The sequence below is a fragment of the Drosophila suzukii genome, chromosome 2R (assembly GCF_043229965.1).
Source record: "Drosophila suzukii chromosome 2R, CBGP_Dsuzu_IsoJpt1.0, whole genome shotgun sequence".
NCBI lineage: Eukaryota > Metazoa > Arthropoda > Insecta > Diptera > Drosophilidae > Drosophila > Drosophila suzukii.
Window position 1 is genome coordinate 10,990,899 of NC_092081.1, and position 12,949 is coordinate 11,003,847.

The 12,949-nt window shown below is 36.1% G+C and overlaps 1 protein-coding gene across 4 annotated transcripts; it reads left to right on the forward strand.

Moving 5' to 3' along the window:
- The first annotated feature begins 6,526 nt into the window (after positions 1 to 6,526).
- Positions 6,527 to 12,855, forward strand: Prip (aquaporin prip). 4 transcript variants are annotated; one of them, XR_005013885.3, is made up of 7 exons: positions 6,527 to 6,676; positions 10,462 to 10,532; positions 10,620 to 10,775; positions 10,835 to 10,978; positions 11,688 to 12,110; positions 12,355 to 12,486; positions 12,551 to 12,855. XR_005013885.3 is itself a non-coding variant. In XM_017075153.4 (6 exons), exons 2-6 carry the CDS (start codon positions 10,497 to 10,499, stop codon positions 12,584 to 12,586), a joined length of 795 nt encoding a protein of 264 aa, XP_016930642.1. In that variant the 5' UTR covers positions 6,527 to 6,676; positions 10,462 to 10,496; the 3' UTR covers positions 12,587 to 12,855. The 4 variants fall into 4 exon arrangements, 1 of the variants encoding a protein (XP_016930642.1); XR_010653547.2 differs by having other exon boundaries at positions 12,358 to 12,486; XR_011603788.1 differs by lacking the exon at positions 12,355 to 12,486 and having other exon boundaries at positions 10,463 to 10,532; positions 11,688 to 12,235.
- The last annotated feature ends 94 nt before the right edge of the window (positions 12,856 to 12,949 follow it).

A 12,949-nucleotide genomic window follows, 5' to 3' on the forward strand; every position in this document is an offset into this window, starting at 1 on the left:
ATTTCATAGCCAATTGGCATAAAATTGGTTTAAGTAAGTGAATTAAATTTGAATTTACCCGATAAAAGACCTCAAGACGTACAATCTCTCCAAAACTAAAATGAAGATAAGATAAGTATTATAAAAATATATTATTAAAGCGATAGGTAAGTAAGTAAAGTGAATGCCACATTTTTAAAAAATATTAATCCCACAAAGCTACTTTAATTCAGCATTGCTAATATGGTGGCAATTAAAACCCCATGAATTTCAATTAATTCAAAGATGTGCCAAATTTTTAATCTAATTGTTATTGACCAAGGGGAAAGTTCAGAGCCATTTTCGGCTTTTGCGCACAGCCTAAGAGCTATCAGCCTGCCATTTTGGGCACTTGATATATGAACGTGCCCGGTTTATAACACTCAAAAAGCAATAAACATTTTTAAGTAATCTAATTGCGCTGGTCATGCAGAACCTCAGACGAGTTATCGCTCAGATCTTATCATCCCAGCAGAGTTCTGACTTTTGGTAATCCACAAATGGTTTAACCCAACCGTTCCTCTAAAAAATGCCTAGTTGCCCACCCACCTCAGTGCCGGAACATTTTTCATTTAATTTTAATGGCAATTTATGGCAGCTTTTCCACTCTTAACTCGGCTAATGGGTTATGGACGGTTGGGCCCTTATCAGTTTCACTTTTAAACAACTTTCCACAGCTTTAATTTGCCCTATTGATTGCGGGGTTTTCGCTTATGAATAGGGCTTTTACCTTGTCGTCGGGAACCTATTTTTATCTCTGGCCAGAGCAACAGTTGCGAGTTATTGACAAAACAAGTGACAAGCCAAAATAAAAGGAGACATTCGCGAGGAGCCCATATTTTGTTTGTGGAAGCGTCTCAGCCCATTATGAAAACAAGAGCCAAACTTCAGACGGTTTTATTTATGCCTTCGGTAAGGGAAGTAAACCGAAGTGGAGATTTGCCGACTTTGTTGCTTTAATGAGTAATTATGTTTAATGCCAGTTAACCATTAAAATGGCACGAACTCTGGCTAAATGGGCGAGATAATAATCGCCGCCGTTGAGATGGTCTATGCTTGTCGAATTACCAATAGATCTTGGGCTCCCGCCTCCTTTTCATTTGGGTTTTCATTCAACAAAGTAACTCCCATAAGCTTCCTCAAAGAAAACCAATTAAACTGCAATTTGTTCGGCACAATTAGATAGAGATAGTTCAAATCGTCAAATTAGAATCGCCTTAATTGTTATTAAATGAATGAGATTATGGGCGAGAAGTTTGTACAGTAGATAGGGACAGTAATAATTGAAAATGTATGTATGTATTTATAATTTGTTGGGAACAATTAGATAGAGATAGTTGAAATCATTGAATAAGAATCATATTAATTGTAATGAAATTAATGAGATTATGTGCGATAAGTTTGTAAAGTAGATAGGGACAGTAGTAATTGGAAATTCACCCTTGTTAAAGTTCTTGAAAAAATAGACGTGTTATTAAGAATATAGGGTTCTATAATTACTCAATTAAATCCATAAAAACGATAATGCGTTACTAAATGGAAAAATAAAAAACTTTAACTACAGGTTTGGACAGTAGGAATTAAGAAATGTATTTATATGTGTACCTATGAAATGTATCTTCAATTTACCTAAATGATGTTTAGGACCCTTATAAATCGACAATTTTATTATTATATTATTTTTTGTATTATGTGCCATTAAGTAAGGTCAGGAATTCCACATAAGTGAAAGCGGGAAAATTAAAACGGGAAAATGTTTTAAACTAGCCAAATGATTTTTCCCAAATGAACCGGAAAAAATTTGAATAAAACCCATGCAAAACGATATACAACTGTACAAATGGAAGTTGCAATTACCGAAATCGAATTGAATTTAATTTGGTTTTCTGCAATTATCTGTTTTCTCTGCACTTGGATCTTGTGATGCTACGAAAACAATTCAAAACACGGTAACAATAATAACAATAATAACTCCAGTGACATTGAAACATTTGCAATTGTAACTGAAAATGACGGGCGATCGGCAAGTGGACTGTAAAAAAAAGGGGAGAAAATTAAAAATAAAAAGAAAACAAAGCTAAATACATAAATGCGTAAGCGCACACAGAGAGAAACGATAATAATCTCAGATCGAATCGCTAATATTATGTTTGCTTATGGGGGCGGCTAATAAACGAATTGAAATGAATTTTAGGCGCACAATGGACGCCAATGAGTCGGTAGAAAATTAAATGGCCCGAAATTGGTTCAATCAGGTGGCAAAAGGTGGGAGCGTGTGCCTGTTTGTTTTTCGCATGTGATCGATTTGGCCCGCGAAGCAGCCAAAAAATCGAATAAAGGTCAATGTCACAGTCCACCCCCTCTACACAAGCTTTTTTCTCCAGTCCGAGATGCTCTATCTCCGGCGTTTGACACTCCATCAATCTTGGTTAGTGGTCGCTGTAAAAGTGTGAGTCTCGAGATGCGTGAGTGCCCAAGTCAACGACTATGGTCTATGCAAATTTTGTCAGCGCTCTGATTATGGCTTGCTCAGTTAGTTTTACTAGCTATGATGTATGATACAACCTATTAAGTACAGTAAACCAGAGTTCTACGGACTCAAGGAATTTCAGGTAAAACATCTCTTTTCATGATCTATAAACAAGAAGAATCTAGGTTTTTACATTTTATACATATTTATTAACTTGTTACTCTTTATATTGTTATTAACTTATATTTATAAGTACCCATCCTTTCCATTTTTTATACCAGTGATAGGCTTAAACTCGAGTTCCATAACATCAATCAATGAATTTCGATTAAAACATCTTTGTTTATGATATACCTTACAAACTTTTCAGTTTTTCTTTCCTTTTTTTAATATCATTCAATAATATCTTTAGCTCACCAATATTAATCATCGAATTCCTCTTAAATCATATACTTCCCTGGTCTATGAAAATGCAAACTTTTCAGTTATTGAAGCCCATGATAAATAATTAATTAATTCGATGAAACTATATTTGTATATTTTATTATAAATTATTTATTTGCATTTTGTTGTTAACTTGTGTTGATAAATTACTTTCCTTTCCTTTTCTTAATATTAATGGTAGAGTAAATCTCGAAGTTGAAGCTTAGAAAGTAGTTATCAGGACTTTTATGTACTATGAAGAATTATATGGTAATTAGTAACTACTTTTATAATAGCTTTATATATATTTGCCTTAGCCTATCTCCACTGTACACGTAGATCACACATAATGTTTCAATAAGGCCGCCGCTTGGGGCTGTTGGCGTTTGGTTTTATTGTGTCTGGTCTTGCGGTTCTCGTTATTGTTTTTTGGCAAGCCTCGTCCAAGTCCAATTCGAAATTTTGAATTGTTGTTGAGCTATTTGTTTTGCACATTTTCAGTCGCTTGTCGCCTTGCCATGCCTCTCCATCCACATCTCCACATCTCGAGACTCCATCATATTTTTGCAGCCATGACTAACAAACCTCTGGTTGTTGTTGTCTTCAAGTTGTCTTCACGCATGCGCCGTGGGAAATATTTCCAAGAGCTTTCGTAGAAGCGAATCTTATGCGGGCATCGCAGCCGAATTCTGGTCATGGATCGCAAAATCTACAACTCACATTCTCTCCAAGCTAAATGTTAAGGTTAATTCTGGCACACGAGGCGTATACTCACTTCCTGTAGCAGGTACACGCTGCGTATGAGCAATGTTGAAGCGCGTGCCGGACCAAAAATTGCAGGTAATTAGCCAAAAATAAAAGGCACTACATCTATTGCCCATCTGTCCGGGCTTAAAAGTTCGCAGCACTCCAATATTGATTGGCACAAGCACTCGGTTGTACTTGTAGAATTTTTGCCCATTTGTGTTTACCCAACTTCTTCGGTTTTTGTTCTCGCACTGGCTTTTGTTTTATATAGAAATACATCAAGAACGGATGGTTTTTTTTGTCGCAGCTTAGCGATTTGTTTTGTTTTCAATTTTTTATTTTATTTTTTTTGTGATAAAGTTAGGCACGGCATCTGTTGACTTATGGCGTACGTGTTATATATCGAGAGCCCATTAAGATGGAGAACGGTAATGGGCACATAAAAATGGCAATTGATGAAAATTTGCTTATTTCCGATGCTGATAAGCAGTCGCAGATGTTTCGAGCTTTTTTTTTTGCTTTGCAATGTGACTTTAAGCGGTAATCAAAGACCACTTGAAATATATATAGTATATATAGTATTATATATAGTACGGAACTAAACGGAATTAGCTCTTTGTCTTTGAAAATTCGATGAGCTTCCGGTAAAGTCTAAAAAAAAAAGAGAACCTTACTTAAAATTCGCGGGGCGTTGAACTAAACTAATTGTTTCCAAGCCAAGTTAATGCACTGCTTTTAATCGAAATCTGGAGAATCAGCCACTTGTTTTATGGGCGAGGAAGTGGCTAATCCGATAATACATTCGTGATTTATCAGGAAATTGTTATAGCTTGACGTAAAACATCATAGAACAAGTGTTAAAAAGAATTACTGATAAGCTGGAGAACGATTATAACGAAAGAATTTCAGTTCTCGTAAATGAAAAATTTCAAGGTTTGAAGACCTTGAAAAAGGTAGCTATTTTGTTGTGTTCAACATTTTTTAAATAATTAAGGTATTAAATAAAACGCAATTGAAATAGCTCCTCTACAAAGAACTCATTTCCCAGATCACGTCACTTTGCCACTGCCAGCTTTAAATTCCAGCTCTGTCTGATTTAATTAATGGCTTCCCACTTGGGGGCGCTATGACCGGACAATTCTAATTTATTATTTCGCCAGTCAGGACACAATTACTTTGCTTTTCCATATTTCACAGTGAGGCTCCCTGCCAACAGAGCAAAAAAAGAAAATAAGCAAAAAGCCCAGCCCTTCCACAGGACTACGGTCATATGCAAATGGGCGTAATGTCGGGCCAAGGTCATCGCAGAACCATTGTGTGCTGGCTGAAAAGTGGGCGTTGGCCAGGTGTCAAGAGTCAAGAGTCAAGTGTCAGGAGGAGTCGGCTGGTTCATTTATTTCCATTCAAGTGAAATGTGGTCTGGATTTTTCTTTTTGTTCCAACACAGCGGTATTCTGTTTGCACCTATGTAAATTAGAAAAGATCTTTATCTGAAGCAAGTAGTTTCTGGGATTGGTATGTCATAATTTTAGGGAAGTCAATCAAAATGATTTATACAAGGGCAATCTATATAGCTCGTCATTATGTAAATGAGTCATTTTCTTGGTGGCGTTTTTGTTATAAAACACACTTGTTACATATTCAAAAATGTAAGGTATTTCCCTTTATTGCTTAGATAAGGTATGAAATCACCATAGCCCTAAATAATGTTTGATTCGACACCTTATTTAATTCCCTTCAAGAAGAGTTTAAGCTTTATTTTAATTTATATATCATTGGTGCCTTACTTTGATTTTTTGCACTCCGCCAGGGTCAAAACTCATTGTTTGTGTCTTGTTCTCAGCTTTATCTCCCAAAAAGGCCCTAAAAACATAAATCTATGAGCTCTGAAATAATTCACAACTATCATATAATGGCAAACAATGATATAGATCAACAAACCACATCCACCATTTATGATCTACCATCTGCCTTGAACATTTTTTTAAAGGGGGCTATAAACTCAACCTACTGTATCTATTAGCCAAGTTTAATTTTTATGAAACACCATGGGATAATAATTAAAAACGTATCTGATCTTTTAAAGATTATCTTACAATCACGATCCAAACTCAAGATCGAGACTTCAATAAATTCGTATATCTACATTTTACACTGTATCTTACATCTAGCTCACAGGCCATAAATTTGTGCTTAAATAATTTTATGGGGGCCTCATAAAAGTGTGCTCGAATTTCTGAAATGCATTTCCTGCCGTTATTAATTTAAAAAGGCAAATACAAATAAAGAAAACATACAAATAAAGATAAAGTGAATTTGATTTTACGTCAATATTTCATGGAAAAGTTCAGTGTTCCCCGGTCGGCATACAGAACACTAAATTAATTAAGGAAATTGTTTGCAAAAGACATGATTTCTGGGCCGATTTGGCAGATAAGAACGCCGAAAAACGATGGAAACTTTTCTGCAAGCGTCACTGTCTGACGTTGATGATGGGTGGGATAAATATTACCCTATTAAATAACTATTTGTAGTTCATAAATTAATAAATTGCTTTTAGATAGACGATTGGAAGGAACACTGTTTACATGTGGTTTGTGTCTTGGCTGATCCGCACCAAGTGTGGTGAGTTTTGATGTTTGGTTTGTTGTGTTTTTGTCATTTAATAATTTCAAGATAATCGTACATTAAAATCGTCCGTTTTAATCGTTGCGCCCGCGCTCTCAAATATTCTAGAATTCTTCTCTTCAATTCTCCGGAGAAGCTCTCTCTTATTTTGATTACTTTTTACATCGAGCTCTCTGCGATTTCGTCTTTGGGGCTTTGGTTTTTTGCTACCAAAAGCGGTCGCGCAGTTTTTGTCGTCGAGTCAAAGTGCGCGGATCGCTCGAGGAACTCATATTCCTTCCAAATAAAATTAAATATTTGTTAAGTGCATGTTTAGGTGTTAGTTGTTGTCGCAAAACCAAGTTCGTAAGCAGGTGCAAAGGTGCAAAAGTGAGCTAATAACAAAGCAAGGTAAACTTCTAATTGAAAGTGATCATAATTAAAAACAATCCAAAAAATGTTTGACAAATATAACCCAGTTGAAATTGCTATTTCTGTTGTGAAATTAATATTTTTATAAATTTTAATTCATTTAATTTTGATCAAAGCAGGCAGTTTTAAAGTATTTAATGGTTTTCTAAGCATTTTTGCTAAAAAAAAAACGTTTTTTCAGTTTTTGTTTTGAAAAATATAAATTTAATTTAAAAACAATTTAACAATTTAATAATTTAAGTTAAATAAAACCACACACCTATGTACATTTAAATTTTGATATAATATTTAATTGTTAAACCAAACAGTAAAATCCTATTTTAACTACAAAATTCTATCTTTGAAAACTTGTATTTTGGCTATTGGCCATTCATAAAAATTGTTTAATTTTCTTCCTGTGCACTGCAACTAATCTTGTAATACCGCTTTGCATTTTTTCCACCCCCTGTTCATATTTTGCCAAATCTACTTTAATCTATATTTCTTATAAAGCGAGATAAACACATCGGCGAGAATGCCCTCGCATAGCCAATCGTAAAAATATAACAATTTATGTACAGATTTTACTTATGTATGTCCGCCAGAGCGATTCCGAGTAATTAAAAGCCGCGGATATAGAATAAGCATCTTGCCAAAATATATTTAAAAATTAAACCAGAACATTGAATCATTTCATTGTGCTTTTCATTTTAAAACCATCGTTGCGTGAAATGATGCGGTCGTGCGATCTGTTTAAGCTTTTAAGATTTCTATATGTTATTTTTCATTGTTTGGTTATGATATGATATGGTAATGGGACTTACGAAGCTTGGGGGCATTCATTCATTCATATCTGACACCTGTGATTGATGGGTTGACCACAGCAATTTTCTGCTCTGTGATTTGGTAATTGGAGTGGCCCCCTTTGACATTATCCGTGCTTCACTGTACTCCCGAACACGTGTGGGAGTTTTGGGTAGTAACTCTGCAATTGCTGCTGTACTTTCCCCCTTTTTTTATCACTCCCACTCCTCCCACGTTCGGCGTTGCATACAAATTTAAAGCTTAAGTAAGTTTTATGGCTTTTTAAGTGACAAAGTTGCGACAAACAATTGCAAACGTCTATATCGGCAAGTGTCATCAGCAGACCTACGCAATCGGGGCTAGGCTAGATGGTATTTTAACTGTTAAAAATAAAAATAACTACAGGAAGACATTACCTGGAAGTATAAGGTTATTAAAATGTATAAAATAGTACCGAGTTAGAGTTTTAGGTAGTATAGTAGTAATGAAAATACTATTAAATGTGAGAATATTTACTAAACGCCGACTGCTTGTAACTGTTTATAATATATCCCATTATAGTAAGAACAAAAATAAGGTTTTTAAAATTTATAAAAACGTCTTTGTCTAAAGTTTATAGGTTTATTTCCTAGAAAAAACAGAATTACGTTTAATGAAAATACTGTATAGTATTTGAACATGTAAAGATCATGCGACTGCAATATTTTTAAACGCTGACTGCTTCCAACTATTTGTAATATATCCCATTATAGCAATAACTTTGAGGCCAATAAATGCTACTCAAAACGCCCATAGATCTAACATGACTGGTCAAATAACTTATTTACTTGCTTTTAGAGACCATAAAAAAATACATCAAAAACAAAACCGAAGAAATTACCTCATCCGATCCATCAACGCAAGATTTATACTCTTGTTATCTGGATGTTTTAATTAATGACGAATGTGTTTGTGTGCTGCGACTTTTCCCAACGACATCATTATTTGCATATAATTAAATTTTATTGGAACACATTTTTTGGCAGCCTTTCAGTTCAATTCGGTTTGAGTTCAAGTTCATGAACCCGCCGTTAATACACGTTTCGAAAGTCTCAAAAATACCTCGAATGACGAAAATCAGCTCGAAATGCGTTGAAATGCAATCTACTTGGCTGGGTGTGCAAAAATATGTGTGAATTTTGTGTGTTTTGTTCTCGCCGTTTGTGCTAATTTGTTGAGCAAACTTCTACTTTATTGTTCGGATATTATGCGAATAGGCACGGACACACTTATACGCTGCCAATTTGGTTATTAGCGCGCTATTGAAAATTCCACAATTGGGAAGAAAAGTGGGATCGGGTGTTGGGTTTCCAATTATAAAGCTAGCTTATCGTCCATAAAATGCTTCCCAAAATAATCGCAAAGCAAACTTTAATCAGTGCCGTTGAATTGTTTAGATTTTTTATTTGGGTCCCCCAAGAACATTGTTGTTCTACACCTATAAAATTAGAGATAGGAACTTTAATTAGCCTCGAAAAGAGAGTATAGGCACCTGTGAATCTGAACTATGGAATGCCAGTTAGTAGCTGGCCAATTAAAAAATCATTTCAAAAACTAATTACGATTATAATTACATGCTCAAATTGTTGAATCCGTTTTCACAATGGGTGATTAACAGGCGATGACAAATATTTAAAGTCCCCCGGATTTTACCCATTTTTCGCGGCATTCCAGTCAATGGCAGTGTTTGTGTGGGATGGTAACTGCTCTATTACAAGGTATTCCACTTATCCGTAGGCCCAACCTTAAGTCAATTCAATTACTATCAGCTCATCCAGCACACTCCTCCTCCTCGGTTCCTCAATTAAAGAACAGAACCCGCGTTTCCATATCAGAGCACTTGAGTCTATTGGCTGATATCGATATGGGGGTTCTAGATGACGCAAATAAAACACGAAATTCATTAAGATTGCATTAAAAAAACAAATACGAAAGGTGATGAACAACTTGAATATTTTCTGAGCATAGAAAATGGGAATTAACATTGAACGGTCGTTGATTGATGGCATAGACAAATTGCAAATAGAATATGCTATATGATATATGTATATAATTGAATATATTTGTAAAGCTCTTGAGGTTTGGTGTGGGGGCATGGTCAACGAGTCTTAGCCCATTTTTGGGCCTGTTCGTGACCGCATTGCGCCAAAAAAGAACAGCAAAACAAACAGTTTCCACTGATTCCACTCTATAAAAAAAACAGGCCTAATCCCCCCGCGGCGGTTTAACCTCCTTAGACCCCCTTAACCCCCGGTTAAACACTCTCAACGGCTGATTCTCGAGTGCTGTTCACATCTGACGGTGTTGTACTCAAATATTTACCGCACTTTTATGACTCGTTGCCAATTAAATATTATACATTTTGTTTGCTCTGATATATTCTCACATGCAGCTGCGATGGCCGATAAGATGGGTTCCGTTGAGTTAGGAGGGGTGGTGTCTAAAAACACCTTAATTACCCACTTTTGACACAACCACGTTGGGTTTAGTAAAGCACATAAACATTCCAATTCAGCTGGATATTAAATAAATAAGCGAGAATTGAGTTTAAAGACATTTGGGGGTCGAAAACATATTGCGAAGAACATTTAAAAATATTAAACTTACCATGAAAACTTTATAATCCTCTGTTATTAATCAACACAAAACACATTTTTAAAAAAGAAACTGACTACTATAATTAAAGACCAGACAAAAGTGTCAACTAATTAGGCACCAAGACAATTGCAGCGGAAATGCAGATATTTAAAATGTCACCAAAGGCCAAAACAATTTCGCACCTTAAATGAGTGGAAAAAGTGGCCATCGTTAGCAGTTAAAACCTGCTCATGTTTGACAATTGTCCACATCCATTTCCAAACACATTTCCATTTACAATTCGGATTGCGATTTGCATTAACTGCCAGACATAGCCCACTGATTTTTCATGTGTTTTTTTTTAGTTCACCAGTTTTAGTTGAAAGGCAAGGCGAAGAAGATGGGAAAGTTCGAGTACTCACTGGGTCTCAATGAGGTGAGTTCAAAATAGTTCCTAAATATTAAAAATATATTTAATATAGTTTATTTACACATATTATTAATATTATTTTATGTATCCTAGCTCAAATCCAAGGAGCTGCGATTGTGGCAGGCCCTAATTGGAGAATTCCTGGGTAACCTGATCCTCAATTTCTTTGCCTGCGGTGCATGCACTCAAATTGAGGATGGTACTTTCAAGGCCCTGGCTTTTGGCCTGGCCATTTTCATGGCCATAACGGTGAGATAATCCCTAAATTTTAATATTATTCCCTCTCATTTTCATATATTCCCTTGCAGATTGTGGGTCACTTGAGTGGTGGACATGTGAATCCTGCTGTTACCGCTGGAATGCTGATTGCAGGACGAATCAGCTTGATCAGGGCCATTTTCTATGTCATCTTCCAGTGCCTGGGTGCCATCGCTGGAACTGCAGCTGTTAAGGTGAGAAAGCATAAAATATTTATTTGCTTAAAGCTTTTGAACAAGTTTTTGATAAGATATAAGCTTTTCCCAAAAATGTGTTTTCGAAACGTTGCTATAAATGTACCAAGAAACCTTATCACATTTTTGTTCGTTCGTGAAACAAATTCTTTGAAGACGCTTGGTTGTGCTGCCTTGGGGCTAATCTCGCTTACTTGAACACCATCGTACGAGTTATTTGTCTCTTACAGTTTTTGATTGTCCCACATCCGGTTGTGGTTTAAAAAGTGACTCTTATTTCGACACTTGCTTTTCTTCATTGAGTGCATAAAATAATCTTTACGGCAATATATAGAGTGAATGCATGAGTAAATCCGTTGATTACTTTTAAGTACCCAAACAAACTTGTCTCAAAGTGTTATCTTTGACTTTTTTTATTTAATTCCTCGAAAAGTAACACATTCTGATTACTTCTGCTTACAAAAAAGTAAATAATATTAATATAAAATATTCACACTGATTCAACCAAAATTCTCAGCTTGAAAATATCATAATATGATTCAATATATATACATTCACCTAAATGACTCACTTAAATGATCTTGAAAAATAGTCATTTTATTTTTTCAACAAGGAAAATTATCTTTAAGAAGTTATTTTAATAGGACTAAGTTATCTAATGAAGTTGGGAGTATTATTTAATAATTTCTTTTACACCCCTCATCCTCAGATCCTCATCGATCGCGACTATTATAATGGCTTGGGTCACACTTCGCTGGCCCAAAATATCACAGAACTGCAGGGCGTGGGGATCGAGTTCTTCCTGGGACTTTTGCTGGTTCTCGTTGTATTTGGAGCCTGCGATCCCCACAAGCCCGACTCCCGCTACACGGCGCCCCTGGCTATTGGAATGGCGGTGACCCTGGGTCACTTGGGCACCATTCGGTACACCGGGGCTAGTATGAATCCCGCCCGCACAGTGGGCACTGCCTTTGCCACCGATAACTGGACATCGCATTGGGTGTACTGGGTGGGACCTGTGCTGGGAGGCGTGGCTGCCGCCCTGCTCTACACCCAGGTCCTGGAGGCGAAACCCGCCCCAAAGGTGAACGAGGCTTCCGAGAAGTACCGAACGCACGCCGATGAACGCGAGGTGAGAGTCAGGTTGATAAGCGCCTGGAGCGAGGAGTCCTTCTACTGATCAGTGATCACACCCACACTCATTCCACACCCACTTATCACACACAAACTCACTCACCTCTCACAAACACACACATTGTAAATACCCCAAGTTACTTGATTTCAGGGATGCAAACCGAACCGCAACACCAAAACACTATCGTATAACTCATTTATCTATAAACTATTTAAATGTATATATATTTTTATCGCTTTAGCAGCAGATATTCGTTTACTAAAGCTATTTGCAACCAGCCTTCAAAGCTTATCCAAACCACTTTTGTGAACCAAACCCATTGGTTTAGATATTCTTCAATCCTTTCAACCGAACCCGCCCACAATTTCGATCGGTTTGCATCCCTGCTTAATTTACTTAACTAATTTTTTGTACTATTATATATTCATAATTTACAGATGCGCAAATTGGAGGGAGCACGCGACTATGCCTAAATTTAAGGGATCTTAGGTGACTCGAATCTAGAGATAGAGAGAGAAAAGCAGCCGAGGAGAACAGATTACGTTGTATCCATTCATTTCAGTGTCTATCATAATTATTTCGTGTACTCCTTCGTTCGTGTGTATTTATGTATTTATTCATAAAAAAATCATTTCTGAATTAACTAATATTTAAATGTGTAAGCTGCCCTAAAATGCAATCTACAAAAAAATTACTTGTATTCTCATGCGTTCACAATAAAGTGGAAAACATTAACTGAAAAGCGTTGATTTGAAATTATTCAATAGGAGTTCGAAAACAGTTTTCTAACACTATAAAAAGCCTAATATTTTCTTTAAATTTTTTTTTAAAATAAT

What these genes read in the sequence shown, in the direction of transcription:
- Prip (XM_017075153.4), top strand. Translation starts at nt 10,497, where the DNA reads ATGGGAAAGTTCGAGTACTCACTGGGTCTCAATGAG. An exon ending in ACTCACTGGGTCTCAATGAG is followed by an intron (nt 10,533 to 10,619) that starts GTGAGTTCAAAA and finishes TATGTATCCTAG; the next exon opens with CTCAAATCCAAGGAGCTGCG. An exon ending in CTGGAACTGCAGCTGTTAAG is followed by an intron (nt 10,979 to 11,687) that starts GTGAGAAAGCAT and finishes CCTCATCCTCAG; the next exon opens with ATCCTCATCGATCGCGACTA.